Consider the following 15,462-nt stretch of genomic DNA (forward strand, 5'->3'; position numbering starts at 1 on the left):
GTAGGAGGTTGGTGTGAGGAAGAAACAGAAGGAGCAACAACACACACGCGCACACACACACACACACACACACACACACACGTAACTCACCACCGCTCTGGGGAGATAAACACATCAGTAATCACCAATGTTTCACCCAAGAACGCCCCCCTCTCTCCCCACCCCCTTTCCTCCCCACCACCACCACCGCCGTCATAACTTCGCCTCGAGATGGAAAACACATTAAATAGCTCCCTTATATTAAAACTCCTGACGTGAGCACAGACGAAGACGACTAAACAAACGGATATAGGAATTTATAACCATTCTTCTTCCCCTTCCTCCTTCCACCTCCTCCTCCTCCTTCTCTTCCACCTCTGCGCCATGTTTTCTTCTTCCTTCTTCTTCCCTTCATCTTCTCTTTTTCTATCTCATTCCGGTTCTTCCATCCATCTTCTCCCCTTCACTTTCATCTTTTCTTCCACCTCTGTACCACCTTTTCTTCTTCCTTCTTCTTTTCTTCCACTTCATTTCCACCTTCCCTTTATCTTCCTTCTTTCTATCTTCTTCCCGTTCTTCCATCCATCTTCTCCCCTTCCTTTTCATCTTCTCTTCCACCTCTGTACCACCTTTTCTTCTTTCTTCTTCTTCTCTTCCATCTCCTTTCCACCTTCCCTTTATCTTCCTTTTTTCTATCTTCTTCCCGTTCTTCCATCCATCTTCTCCCCTTCCCTTTCATCTCCTCTTCCATCTCTGTACCATCATCTTCTTCCTTCCTACTTCTCCTCTTCCGTCTCCTATCCACCTTCCCTTCTTCTACCTTCTCTGTTTCTTCTTTTTTTCATCTGCTTTCCGTTCTTCCATCTCCTCCCCATCCACTTCCATCTCCTCTTCCATCTTTCCTTCACCTCCCCTCATTCCACTTACTCCTTACCTTTTGCTTCCATCTCTTTGTCATTCTTCCACTTTTGATCCACCTTTGTCGCTGTCCTTCTCTACCTCCCTCCTCTTCCACCTGATTTCACCTATTCCTTTTCTTTTTGGTCCACTTCCCTCCTACCCTTTCTTTTCTTCCACTTCCCCTTTTTACCTTCTCCCCCTTTCAACATGCTCCATTTTCCTCCTTCCCTTGCTTGTTTCTTTTCCTTTACTTTCCTTTCTTCCATCCCCCTTTCACCCTCCCCTTTCTTTCTGCTCCCCTCCCCTCCCTGACTCTTCCACCTCCCATTCTTTTCTTCTCCCCCTCTCTACACGTTCCTGTTTCTTCCTTCCTCCTGCTTGCTTGCTTCTTTTCCTTAACCTCCCTTCCCCCCCTCCCTTTCCATCAGCCCCCTACCTCCTCCTTCCTCCTCCTCTCATCAATCACACAGTCTGCTCCCCTCTCCCCCCCCCTCTCTCTCTCTCTCTCTCTCTCTCTCTCTCTCTCTCTCTCTCTCTCTCTGCTCCTCTCCCCGCCTAACCAAATGCCTCATACCACCCCTGTCACCATTCACACTTTTCTCTCTCGTTCATCCTTTCTTTCCTCCCTTGCCTTCGCCCCTTCCTTCCTTCCTCCCTCTCTGCCCCCCCCCCTCTCCCCCCTGCTGCGTCCCGGCAAAATGGAAAACAAATATAACGTTCAGGTGGGGACGAAAAAAATAAGGTGAGAGGAATAACAGCGGTGTAAGTCTGCGCCGCTGACACCAGGGCGCCGCGGGGTGTTGCCGGCACCTGTGTTACCTCCTATCTCACGGCCCTGCATTTATATTTTCTTCCTGTTTTGATTTTCCGTGTTTTTTTTTAAGGGGAGGTTAAGATATGAGGGTGAGAGGGATGGCGGGTCACACACACACACACACACACACACACACACACACACACACACACACACACACACACACACACACACACACGCACACGCAAGCACCTCCCTCCCCTCCCCCCCACACACAATCTATGCCATTACTTAACTTATATTTCCTTACTGTTTTGATTTTCCGTTTTTTTTTTTAAGGGGAGGTTAAGATATGAGGGTGAAAGGGATGGCGGGTCACACACACACACACACACACACACACACACACACACGCACGCACACGCAAGCACCCCCCGCACACCCTCCCCCCCCACACAATCTATACCATTACTTGTTTATATTTTCTCCGTGTTTTGATTTCGCGTTTATTATTTTTTTTCAAGGGCGCTTAGATATATGAGGGTGAAGGGATGGCGGGTCACACACACACACACACACACACACACACACACACACACACACACACAACCTATACCATTATTTCCGTATATTTTCTTCCTGTTTTGATTTTCTTATTCTTTTCTTTGTCAAGGGGGTTAAGAGTGAAAGGGGTAGAGGGTCACACACGCACACATACCCCCCCCCCTCCACACATACATACACACACATACACATGCAACCTAGACCATCACTTCCAAATATTTTCTTCTATTTTGAGTATCTTTTTCTTTTATTTTAAGGTAAGGGAGTCGAGAGATGAGAGCGTGGGAGGGGTGGAGGGTCGCACACACACACACACACACTCACACCCACACACGCACACAAACACCCCCCCCACCCCACAGACCAACACCCCCCCACACCCACACCCACACACACACACACACACATACACGTCAACATACACTTACGCCCCCATATACGCCTCCCCCACTTCCCCATTTCCCCCCCCACATTCACTCCCCCCCTCCCCCCCCACACACAGCCCTCGCCATCACTTTCTCCTGGTGAGCGTCTCCTCGCATTATGCAAATACAAAGCAAATTTAAATTACATCGCACTAAGTAATCTCACGAGTATTAGAAAAAGCCATAATGAACTTTTATTACACTCTAATCATGATTTACTCGTCTAATTTCGCCTAATCAGATGATGTATGTGATGAATAGTAATTAACTGAATAAGCCGGAAGGATCGCAGCGCCGGGCAGCCTCCGTTACGCTCACTGCGATATTACGCGATAAATTTGGATAAAGCCGCTTCCTTCATACCCCGACCCACCCTCAGTCCCCTAGCGCCCTTTTCCTTTCTTCTTCAGCCCTTCTCCTTCACCGATCCTTGCCTTCCTTTCTCCCTTTCATTTCAGTACCTTTTCCTTCCTTTTCCTTCCTTTCACAGCACCTTCATTTCCTTCCTTCTTCCTTCATACCCCGACCCCTACCCTCAGTCCCCTAGCGCCCTTTTCCTTCCTTCTTCTTCAGCCCTTCTCCTTCACCGCTTCTTTTCCTTCCTTTCATCTCCTTTCATTTCCAGCACCTTCTTCCTTCATACCCCGACCCACCCTCAGTCCCCTAGCGCCCTTTTCCTTCCTTCTTCTTCAGTCCTCCTTCACCGATCCTTTTGCCTTCCTTTCCTCTCCTTTCATTTCCAGTACCTTCTTCCTTCATACCCCGACCCACCCTCAGCCCCTAGCGCCCTTTTCCTTCCTTCTTCTCCAGCCCTTCTCCTTCATCGCTTCTTTTTCCTTCCTTTCATCTCCTTTCATTTCCAGCACCTTCTTCCTTCATACCCCGACCCCTACCCTCAGTCCCCTAGCGCCCTTTTCCTTCCTTCTTCTTCAGCCCGTCTCCTCCATCGCTCCTTTTTTCTTCCTTTTTCTCCAGCAACTTCTTCCGCCGCTTCCTTCATACCTCCCTCCCTCATCCTCATCCCCCTTACTTCCTTTTCCTTCCTTCTTCCTCAACCTCTTTCCTCATCCTTCCTCCATCTCGCTACTTCCTTTCCTCATCCTCATCTCCCTCTCTTCCATCGCTCCATTTTCCTTCTCTCAACCTCCCTCCCGCAAACTACTTCCTTTTCCTTCCCTCAAACAGGCGAATAGAGGCGCGGAGACGTTTGAGAACACCGAATTAACAGAACACACATTAAGAAAACAACGTAGAAATGTGACCCCCGAAGAAACCAGAGAAGAGGAGAAGAAAGAAAACGTCAAGTATGAGCCTGTAGAAACTAGAGGTGGAAAAAACGCACATGGCAACTGAAATGTGATCCCGTTGAAACTAAGGAAAACAAACCACACAACTCTTGAAATGCGACCCCGTAGAAACAAATGAAGTAAACAAAGGAAGCTAAAGGACTCGAGTGTGCCCGACGATGCCCGAGTGAAGACGAGACTGCCCTATAGGAAACGCTTCTTCTTCTTCCTCTGTTAAAAAGGTAGGATGAAGACACCTTTGCAATATATTATGAATTTCTGATCTCTCTCCCTCTCCCTCTCCCTCTCTCTCTCTCTCTCTCTCTCTCTCTCTCTCTCCTGAGGTGCCGAGATGGTAGACACATAAGAGCCGAAATGAATCCACCGGAGCCTCCATAGGTGAGTCTGGGTACACAGGTAATTAATATTGACAGCCCGGAGGAGGAGGAGGAGGAGGTTGTAGTGGTGAAGTGCAGGAAGAAAAGACGAACGGAAAGGAAAAAAAGAAAAAAGGAAGAGGTGAAAGACAGCCGATGAAGGGGAAAAAGAAGAAAAAGAAGGAGGAGGAGGAGGAGGAGGAGGAGGTCGTAATTGTGTAGTGGAGAAAGGAAAAGCAAACTGAGAGGAAAAAAAGAAAAGAAGTGGAAGACTAAGAGAGTGAGATAAGGAAAAGGAGGAAAAAGAAGAAAGACAAGGACAAGTATGCTCTTACTATCCTAACTAGCCTTACCTATCACTAGCAATAGCAACAATGTGAAGGACAGAGGAACTATAATGACCACTAAACAGGTATGGAAGCCTTTAAGTAATCCTATAAGCTTTTCTGTTACCTGCTTATCCGAGTTTCCATGTTTCCACCTCCCGATCTAAGACTTTCTGTTGCTGAGCTCCGGTTGCTGACTCTTAAAGAAATAATACCCAGGACTGTGTGCGAAGGTTTCTGGCGGTAAAAGGGATTTCTTGGTCGAGGGTCACACTCACACCCAAATCCCTTTCACAGTCGGAGTGGTCAAGAACTGTGTGATTCAATGCGTAATTACTTAGGTGGGTATTTTCCCCACACTTGGGACGTTGCATTTGTCGAAGTTGACCTGCATCACGCATCTGTTGGATCCTGTTTCACTGCCTCATTATTCTGGCAAGCGAGTAAAAGTAATAGGAATGAAATAGATCAATAATGAGTAGAAATAATAGAAAGAGAAACACCACAGCAAACTCCTTGTTTGCTAAAACCTTTCCTCTTACCTAAGAGAAGGAGGGGTGAGGGTGGGGGGGCGTTGGTTGGGTGAGGGTTAGGGGGATAGTCTTAGTTGGCGGATGGGGCGTGGGCGTGGGTGCGGCAGGGAAGGGGGAGGCGGGACCCTACTGGGCGGGTGATGGGTGTTATGGGAGTATGGGGAGGGTTGTGGGAGGGGGGTTGTGTTGTGTTCCCTGTCAAGACCCTCCTGGCGGGCCGGGGCACTGGGATGCGGGAGGGGCGGCTGGGCGGGGCGGCGCCCACAGGGTTGGAGTTGTCTTCGCGGCGTAGTTCGGGGCGCAGCGTCAGGAGGCGGCGGCCACACCTGAAGTACTCCCGCCCCTCATACAGCTCCCGCTCCTTGACGGGCAGGGGGGCGTTGTCCAGGCAGAAGGTAACCGTCTTGCGGGGCTTCTTGTTATCCTGGCGGCGCAGGCTGGGACGCAGGGCGAGCAGGCCGCGCCCAAACCTGAAGTACTCCCGCCCCTCGTACAGCTCCCGCTCCTTGACGGGTAAATCCAAGTTGTCCAGGGAGAACGTCACTCTCTTGCGGGGCTTCTGCCTGATGTTCTCCGCGCCCTTCAGCTCTTGTAGTGCCTTTTCCTGTGCCGCCACTAGTTCGTGGAGCAAAGACAGCTCGTCTTGTTCCCTGAGGCTCACGCCCTCCTCTTCCTCCTCCTCCTCCTCCTGTGTGATTTGCTCCCCGACCTTAGGTAGCCACAGCGCTTCCTCCTGTGCCTTCACTAGTTCCTGCAGCTCCAGGAACGAAGACAGCTCGTCTTGTTCCCTGGGGCTCACTCCCTCCGTCTCCCCCTTCTCCTCCTGTGTGAGTTGCTCCGGGTCCGGAGGTTTCTTCAGCGCCTCCTCCTGTGCTTTCACTACTTCCATCAGCTCGAGGAACAAAGACAGTTCGTCTTGCTCTTTGTGGTCCATTCCCACCTTCTCCTTCTCCTCCTCCTCCTCCTCCTTCTCCTTCTCCTCCTCCTTCTCCTTCTCCTTCTCCTCCTCCTCCTCCTCCTCCTTCTCCTTCTCCTCCTCCTCCTTCTCCTTCTCCTCCTCCTCCTCCTCCTCCTCCTCCTTCTCCTCCTCCTCCTCCTCCTCGTCATCATCATCATCGTGTGTCTCTTCCAGCTGAAGGAGCCCAAGAAGCTCCGTTCTTTCCTCATTCTCCATTTCGTGCTGTTTGTTCTCTCCGTACATGTCTTTGACAGGTGTCGGCCCCTCCTCGTGATCGCCGTCAGTCAGGTGCTGGGGCAAGCTCGTCGTCCCGGTGCTGTATCGCCGGAACAGCTTGAGGAAGGGGAAGGCCGTGGTCGGCGCCTCCAGCTCCGCCTCAGCGGGCAGCAGGCCCTTCACCACGCGCACAAAACTTGCAGTCTCGCAGAAGTACATTGTGAGTCTGATAGTTATAAAAAAGCTGGAGTAGGACACAATAAGATTCAGGGCAGGCGTCTCAGACTTGCCGATGGTGGAACTGGATGGTGCTAAGGTAGACTTGCACAGAATGATGGAGGAATGGCACCGTCTAAAAGTAAGGTCCGTATTTTTAAACGCATCGAACTCCCATTAGGACTGTTTCCCAAGGCCACAGAGAAGATTAACCGTGTTTCCATGGGCGGTGTTTTTTCCCGTCCAAGGTGCAGAAGTCGGGTAAAACCATCACCTGCATCACAAAACAGTCCATGAAAAACCCAGCAACTTCTACGAGAGGCTTTTCAAACAGGCGAAATGGGGCGCCGATTCCTTTCAAAATACGAGCTCAGATCCCTCCCCTCACCTCTTCACTGTACTGTCCCTCATCTTTCCCCTTCACTGACCCACCACCTCCCTTCACTCATTTCCTTTAGAAAGAAGAAAAAAGAAAAAAAGAAAAAAAAGCTATCTCCATACAAAAAAGTAGTCATATATTGCCCATGAAAAAATGATCAGTGTCTTGAAAAATTTAATAATACGCCTACTCCTGCTACCTTCTCACCCACCTCACTTTCATTTCGTTTCTTTTCACCCATTTGCTTTTACAGATATTTCCTCTAGGTAAACAATGCGCCCGTAAACGATGCGAAACACGTAAACAATGCGCTCTCCCACTCTAGGAATCTCATCTCATTTACTCAGTTTTTATAATTCTTCCCACTAACACCAATGCACCAGGTGGGGAGAGCGACAGAGAGAGATCAGGGAAGACTATTTGGGGTTTTATGGTTGAGTTTCCCCGTCCAAGGTCCAGAGGCCGTGTAAAACTATCACCAGGATCACAAAACAGGCCTTGAGAATCCCAGGAACTTCCACGCAAGGCTTAACAAACAGGCGAACCGATGGGCCAATACAGTGAAGAATCCGGACTTTCTGCTGCCTGCTCATCCGTGTTTCCAGGCTTCCCCTTTTGCCCTGGCACTCAGCAATGGACAAACGCAAATCGACTGTCATTTTTCAGCTTTTAGTCTTGCATTTTTGAGGAGGTCCAGAGAGAGAGAGGAGAGCGAGAGAGAGAGGGTGTGGGTGAGAGAGAGGGAGAGAGAGAGAGAGAGAGAGGGGGGGGGGGTGAGAGAGAGGTGTTAAAATTCTTATCCGGTCCATCGTGAATAAACTACAGCCCATCCTCGGTCACTCCACGCGCACCTCTCCCCCTTCACCCCTCCCCTTCCCCCTTCCCCCTTCTTTTTTTTCTATTCCCTTCCTTAATGACCGCGTTAATAATTTGCCATCCTCTCTTTCTACGTTGGGTGATAGTTACGGGTTTTACATTTTAATCTGTTTTTGTTTTTTCTTCCCTCCCTGTCTGTTCCACCCCTGTAATCTCTCTCTCACTCTCGGTCTCTTGTTTTTTTTTTTTTCTCTCTCTCTCTCTCTCTCTCTCTCTCTCTCTCTCTCTCTCTCTCTCTCTCTCTCTCTCTCTCTCTCTCTCTCTCTCTCCATTCCTTTCCTATCTCTTTCCTTCCCTTAGTTTTCTCATTTTGCTCATTTTCTTAGTTTGTGATATACCTTTGCTCTCTCTCTCTCTCTCTCTCTCTCTCTCTCTCTCTCTCTCTCTCTCTCTCTAAGTGACGCCGTAAATAAGGTAACAAACAACTTTACTTTAAAATGATATTCCAAAGTGATTCCGCGCAACAAATTAGCTCTCGAGATGGAGGCGGATGGTGCTCTTTGCCTCCTCCTCCTCCTCCTCCTCCTCCTCCTCCTCCGCCGCCGCGGCCTTCTTAGACTCCGGCCGGGGCGCTAAGGACAGTTAATTATTTATACAGCATTTAGCGGCAACAAATTGGGCTCGTTAATCCCTTCTCCCAACCCCCCGCGAAGGCTCCTGGACACCGGCGGGGGAATTTCCCTTGAGAAGTCGTGGGTAGTGGCACAGAAAATAGGGAATCTTAACCCTCTCAGCCTCTCCTCCTCCTCCTGAATCTCTCCTTCTCCTCCTCCTCTTCTCCTCCTCCTCCCTTCATAGCTTCCCGTGCCGCCGCTCCCCCAAAGGACAAGCTTTTAAAACTATGAATATTTAGCAGAAGGCCGCGTCCCCGTGCTCAGGAGCTATTTAGAGTGTTCCGGAGGCGTGGGCAGTGAGCGGGGCGGCGGCGGCAGCGAGTAAGGGGCTGGACGGCGAGGCGGGGTGTAGTAGAGGGTCTGAGGCTCCAAGTCCTGCTACACCTCTTTAGCTACTCGGAAGGGAAGAAGGATACACTCGCGTCCTGTTTAGAGTTGATGCTGCTAAACGGAGAGCACTGAGGCGGTGGAGAGTGGTGGAGAGTGCGTGGGAGAGTGTGTGAGGGGGTGAGGTGGCTGTGTGATATGTGTGTGTGTGTGTATGGTGGTGGTAGAGTAAATGTGTGTGTGTGGAGATGTCTGTCTGGTCTGGTCTTGGAGTATCTTAAAAGTCCATCCCTTCTACCTAACCTTCTATAATAGTCTTCCCTCTCAGTCCCTTCCCAGCTGCTCCTCAAACACCCCAACCCACCCCCAAGATACCTTTAAGATCACAAGCTCCCTTCACGCTTTTTTTTTTTCCCATTTCTGTCCATTTTTTAACTTTTTTCCTTCCTTCTGAGCTCCTATTTAACCCTCTAAGTCCCATAATTCAGCCCCTTTTAAATGCCTTGTCCACGACTAGTCTCTTATCAGCCCCTGTCCAGACCCTACATTGTATTGTTTTTTTGTCTTCCACCTTTTTTTTACAGCAAAGGAAACAGCTCAAGGGCAAAAACAAAAAGAAAACAACAATGAAAAAAAAAGCCCGCTATTCATTGCCCCTATAAAAAAAAGAGTTCAAAGGAGTTTTACCCTTATCAATTCTCTTACGTTGCTACAATATCCATCTAGTCCCTTCTAAGCCCTCTTCAAATCCCTACTTGCTGCCTTTTTCTATAGTTATCCCATTTTTCAGTCCCAATTCAGGCCCTTCATGCTCCTTGCTTATTTCAGTCCTTATTTAACTTCCCTTTCTTTCCTCAAACATGCTACCGTACCCTCTTCTAGCCCCTCTCAGCCCTTTCCCAGTACCTTTTAACTTTTTTGATCTATTGGGTAGTTTCCAGTCCCTCCCAAAACAATTTTTTATACATAGGTTTTTTTTTAAAGTCCCTCCTAGTTGCCTATTTGATGACCAGCCTTTATTTTCAACCTCTTCCAGACATCGCTTCCAAGACCAGTCCCTCCCAGAATCTTTTTTTGTATGTGTTTTGTATGACGTCTATTCCATGACCAACCCTTTTTTTTTTTTTTTACCTTTCCTAGACCCCTATTACATGACCAGTCCCCTTTTTTCAGCCCCTTGTAAATCCCTATTCCATGAGCAGTCCCTCCAACATACCCTTTTTTATACTCAGTCCCAGAACACATTTTTTTTAATACCACGCCCTTTTTCAGCCCCAGACAGACCCCTATTCCACAAGCAGCCCTCTTAGGTACATTTTTTCACACCCAGCCCTCTTCCAGACCCTCCCAGACGCCTCTTCCATGTGCAGCCCCATTTTCAATCTTTCAACTTTCAGCTCTTTCGTATCTAGCTCTCTTTTATCCCTTTTCATGGCACCTATTCTATCAGTCCCTCCCTGAACACCTTTTCTTGCATCCAGCCCTCTCCCAGCCCCACCCAGACGCCTCTTCCATGACCAGTCCCATTCTCAACCTTTCAACTTTCAACCCTTTCATATCTACCACTCTCTTATCCTTTTCATTTCACCTATTCCATCAGTCCTTTTCTTGCATCCAGCCCTTTCCCATCCCCTCCCAGAGCAGCCCCTTCAGCTCCTCCCTCCGCCCCGCACAGCGTCTTGGTGCGAACACAATGCATGGAAAGAGCTTTGTTACGGTGAAAACAATGAATACCAACAGGGAGGCGAGGCGTTGGAGGAATTTCATGTATATATGCATATAATAATGGCACTTCCCGGCCCAACCTGGCACTATATAACACCAGCGCGGGGGTGGGTGGGGTTGGGGGGGTGGACTGCCTCGCGTGGTACTGGTGGGAGGGATGGTAGGGGGTGAGAAGGGTGTGATGGTGTGATGTGGAGTGGGGTGTTGGGGTGAGTTGAAGGTGTGAGTGTGTGTGTTTGTGGATGAGTGTACGTGTGGAAGGGGACTGGTGTGGAGTGAAGTGGAGTAGAGTAGAGTAGAGTAGAGGAGAATGGAGTACAGTGGAGTGGAATGGAGTGTGTGTTTGTGTGTTTGTGCGTGTGTGTGAGGGGGTGTAATGGTAGTGTGGAATATTCAATAGGTGGATAATTTTTTTTTTTTTGTGGAATGGAGTGAAGGTGATGTGGAAGCTTGAAGAGGGAAAGGTGGAGAGACGTGTGAGTGGATGAACATGTGGAATGAAAAACGACAGTATTGACTTTCATCTGCCAATCCATTCATCCATCTGTTTATTCATCTATTCACTAATCCATTCGTCCATTCACCCATGCATCCACCCGTCTATCTATCCATCTATCCATCCATTCAATCCAATCAACGAATCACCTCATCAATCCGTCCTTTCATCCATTTATCTGTCAGTGCACTCATCCATCTGTCTACCCATCTACGTATCACTCCATCAACTCATCCATCCATCCCTCCATCAGTCCGTCGTCCAGTCATCCATCAGTCTACCCATCAACTCCATCAACTCCATCAGTCCATCCGTCCACTCATCCATCTGTCTACCCATCTACGTATCACTCCATCAACTCATCCACCCATCCCTCCATCAGTCCACCGTCCACTCATCCATCAGTCCATTCCCAGACGCCCCGATGCATTCCTGATCTGAAATCGATGTGCGAGGAGATCAAAAACCTTTCCCGGACCACCGACCCAAACCACCGCCTGCATCTTACCCTGACGATCACACACACACACACACACACACACGAACAAGCTCACACACACTCACTCTCTCTCTCTCTTGGCCCCGAAACAAACAAACATGAGATTCTGATCCTAATTTGGAAGCCCCTTGTTAACCGTAAATGGAAGAAGAAGAGGGGGAGAAGAAGGAGAGGAGGAGGAGGTAGGTGTTTAAACGCGGCAATCTCTCGTTTACTGTATAATTAAAGCAAGCGTCGTTATGGCCCATTCTAAAATTTGAACTCAATTTTCTTGGTCATTTCACGCAAGACAGGTTCGGAAACTCTCCCAAACGGTTCAAGGGGATCGGCGGCCCCTGGGACGAAGGGAAGGGGCGGAAGAGGGCGTGTGAGGGGTGGGAGAGAGAGAGAGAGAGAGAGAGAGAGAGAGAGAGAGAGTGTGATTAGCAGAGGCAAGGGCAGGAGAGGGGAAACTAAGAGGCTTTGCAATAAGAGAAAGAAGTGAGGCTGAGTGACATGATGTTATTGGGACGTAATGTGAGAGAGAGAGAGAGAGAATAAACGTGGCGGGGAGCTGATATCCAACGCAAAATTAAGCTTAATCCTCCGTCTTGTCATTTGGACTTCATACGATAGATTCTGTAATTGATTCATGAATACCTGGACAGGGGAAGAGTCACACACACACACACACACACACACACACACACACACACACACACACACACACACACACTGACGGACAGACAGACGGACAGGCAGACAGACAGACTAACTAACTGGGAGTGGAGTGACGAGTGAGGGAAATGGAGAAAGAAATGAGAGTGAATAATGAACGCGTGTGTGTGTGTGTGTGTGTGTGTGTGTGTGTGTGTGTGTGTGTGTGTGTGTGTGTGTAATAACAAAACATGACATTAACTAATTGACTGACTGACTGACTGACAAAACAAATATAATAAACGAAATCTCAAAACGAGGCTCAAAATTTTATACAGTGACTGATAAATAAAAACAAAAAAAGATAAAATGCACAGAAATTCGTTAATATTTTAGAACCTCATCCTCTTAGTTATCCTCCTCCTCCTCCTTCTCCTATCGGTCATCTTCCTCCTCTAAAATATCACCTCCACTTTTACTTTCATGCAAAACAGAAACTAAAACTCAATACAAAACAAGCTAAGTATAACCATCCTCTGTGTCTCTCTATCTGATATCAATGTACTCCATCTTCTGCTTCAGCAAAGGTTCTAATTTCAACTCTTCACATGGTTCTCCGTCGACCGTGACTTCAATGATTCTTAGGTTGTTTCATGGACTACTTAAGTGACGGAGTGGGTGCCCTTGAACCGTCTAACATCACCAACTTATGTATGAAGGAAGAGTAAGGGATATGTGAGTAAGGGGTTGGATGGTTAATTGATAGAGAGGTAGAATATAAATAAGTGAATTTGATAATTGTATGGGGTATTTATTTTCTCTCTCTCTCTCTCTCTCTCTCTCTCTCTCTCTCTCTCTCTCTCTCTCTCTCTCTCTCTCTCTCTCTCTCTCTCTCTCAGAATCTTCGTCTACGCAAAATTCCTGTATGTAGAAAAGCCTTCCTCCTCTTTTTCTTCCTCTTCCTCCTCCTCCTCCTCCTCCTCCTCCTCCACTTTTTCTCTCCCTTTTCATTTCATTCTTTCCTCCTTTTACCTTCCCAAATCGTACCTCAGAAAAACATTTATTCCTACCTATTTCTTTCTCTCTCTCTCTCTCTCTCTCTCTCTCTCTCTCTCTCTCTCTCTCTCTCTCTCTCTCTCTCTCTCTCTCTCTCTCTCTCTCTCTCTCTCTCTCTCTTATTCTCCTTTCCACTTCCCTTCATCTCTTAAACCTTCAGCCTCCCTCCACTCGGCACCCTTCCTTCCCTCCTCTCCCTCCCTCTCCCTCTCCCTCCCTGCAGATTACATACGGCCTTGCCTTCGCCATATCTCCTCCTCCCGTTTCTAAATCAAGCAGCGTCTCCCAGCCACCCGACAAGGCTCGCAATATCTTCTAACTTCGCTCCTAAGTAGTTTATAGCACCTAATATATTTCTCTCGGGGCGCTGCTTCGTCTCTAATGGGCTTCATGGGCTGGTGGTGGGGCTGATGGTGGTCTTGGGTGGACTGATGGCTCGGGGTTCTCGGTCTGGGTATTGGTTAGGTCTGGGTGAGGAAGGGACTGAGGGCGGTTCTCTCATTAACTATTTATAAAGGACAAAAAGAAGATCAGTCGGGTTCTAATGTGTGCTGTTTTAGGTTCACGGTACAGAAGAAGGGTTAAACTACCAGAAGGGTCATAGCACTACCCCTGGAAATGCCCCAAACTCCTACGAAAGCCTTGGTAAATATGTGAGCTTGGGAGCCGAAATGTTTAAAAATGTTGCCTTCGCGTTGGTATTTTCAGACGATTCTTTCCCTCACATCAACCACTTCCAAAGGCCAGCAAGGAGATCAATCGGGATCTAATGAGTGCTTTTTTAGGTTCACGGTACAGAAGAAGAGTTAAACTACCAGAAGGGTCATAGCACTACCCCTGGAAATGCCCCAAACTCCTACGAAAGCCTTGGTAAATATGTGAGCTTGGGAGCTGAAATGTTTAAAAATGTTGCCTTTCCGTCGGTATTTTCAAACGCTTCCACTTTTCACATCAACTACTTCCAAAGGCCAACAATGAGATCGATGGGGTTCTAATGGTCTGTTGTTCTAGGTTCACGGTACAGAAGAAGGGTTAAGCTACCAGATGGGTCATGACGCTATCACTGGAAATGTGTACCTCTGTCTTTGTCTGTCAGTGAGAACAAGATCACGAACATTTTTATAACAAGTGGGTTTTGCTCTTTTTTTTTTTCAAGTCGTATTCCTCCTCCTGTTTTTTTTTCTGATATTTTTCTTCCGCTTTTTCGTCCTACTTTTCATAGTCTTGACCTTTTATTTCTGTGCCTCCGTATTTACTCCTCTTCCTCTTCCTCCTCCTCCTCTGCCTTCACTTTTTCTTCCTCTTACTCTTCCTACTTTACCTTCTATTTCCGTGCCTCCCCATTTACTCCTGTTCCTGTTCCTCTTCCTCCTATTCCTCCTCCTCTCACAACTCTCCCTCACGCCTAACGAAGCCGTAACAGACAAACACACAAGCGTGATATTTTGCTCTCTGAAGCGTCGGGGAGGCGGGCGCTCGCGAGGCCTCCTGACACCGCCTGACACCTGCTGACACCTTGCTAAGTGGCAGCTCGTGACGTATTGATAGTGTTTTTGGGCCGTCAGCGAGCCAGCGAGGGTGACACGTAATTATTCTCCGCGTGATCCAGTCGTAAAAAAAAATAACAGGTGATTAGCATGTGTAATTATTAGGCAGGTGAGAGAGCATTTGTTTACCTGCCGTTCTTATTATAGCTGTTGTTTTTATTTGCTTTTTTTATGTGTGTGTGTGTGTGTGTGTGTGTGTGTGTGTGTGTGTGTGTGTGTGTGTGTGTGTGTGTGTGTGTGTGTGTGTGTGTTTGTGTGTGTGTGTGTGTGTGTGTATCGCTCCGTATTTCTGTCTGTTGGAATGTCTATATTATTCCACGTTTTTGTCTGTTAATCTGTCTATTTGTCTGTCTTTTTCTTTAACTGTATCCACTTCTGTTGTCTATTTATTTGCGTGTGTGTTTATCTCTCTCCCTTTCTGTCTGTTTCTGTGCATATCTTTCTTTTCTTGTCTTTATGAATGTCTGTATTCCACCTCTGTCTCTACTTTTCTTTGTTTGTCTGTCCCTTGAATTTCCAACATACACTCATCTGTCTATTTGTGAGTCTATATGTCTGTTTCTATCTGTCTGTTTTGTGGGGATATATTTCTCTGTTTTTCTCTTTGCTTGAATGTCTCTTTGCCGCACGTGTCTGTCTGTCTGTCGCTCTCCCTTTCTTTCATCGCATGCACCTGACACGCCCACTCACCTCCTGCCTCCTGATGGCCGCTCAATTCCGCCTCCTCTGAAAGGTGAGAAAGGAAAGGGTTAAGGATGCAGTCTTTCACCTGT

At 47.9% G+C, this 15,462-nt stretch overlaps 1 protein-coding gene across 1 annotated transcript; it reads right to left on the reverse strand.

Annotated features, from left to right (window-relative positions):
- Positions 1 to 4,657: 4,657 nt before the first annotated feature.
- On the reverse strand, positions 4,658 to 6,991 carry LOC126982855 (histone H3.v1-like). The gene is made up of 2 exons (XM_050835126.1): positions 5,615 to 6,991; positions 4,658 to 5,470 (listed from the first exon to the last, which is right to left on the reverse strand). Exons 1-2 carry the CDS (start codon positions 6,535 to 6,537, stop codon positions 5,215 to 5,217), a joined length of 1,179 nt encoding a protein of 392 aa, XP_050691083.1. The 5' UTR covers positions 6,538 to 6,991; the 3' UTR covers positions 4,658 to 5,214.
- Positions 6,992 to 15,462: the final 8,471 nt, after the last annotated feature.

This window comes from Eriocheir sinensis, chromosome 52 (assembly GCF_024679095.1).
Source record: "Eriocheir sinensis breed Jianghai 21 chromosome 52, ASM2467909v1, whole genome shotgun sequence".
Taxonomy (NCBI): Eukaryota; Metazoa; Arthropoda; class Malacostraca; order Decapoda; family Varunidae; genus Eriocheir; species Eriocheir sinensis.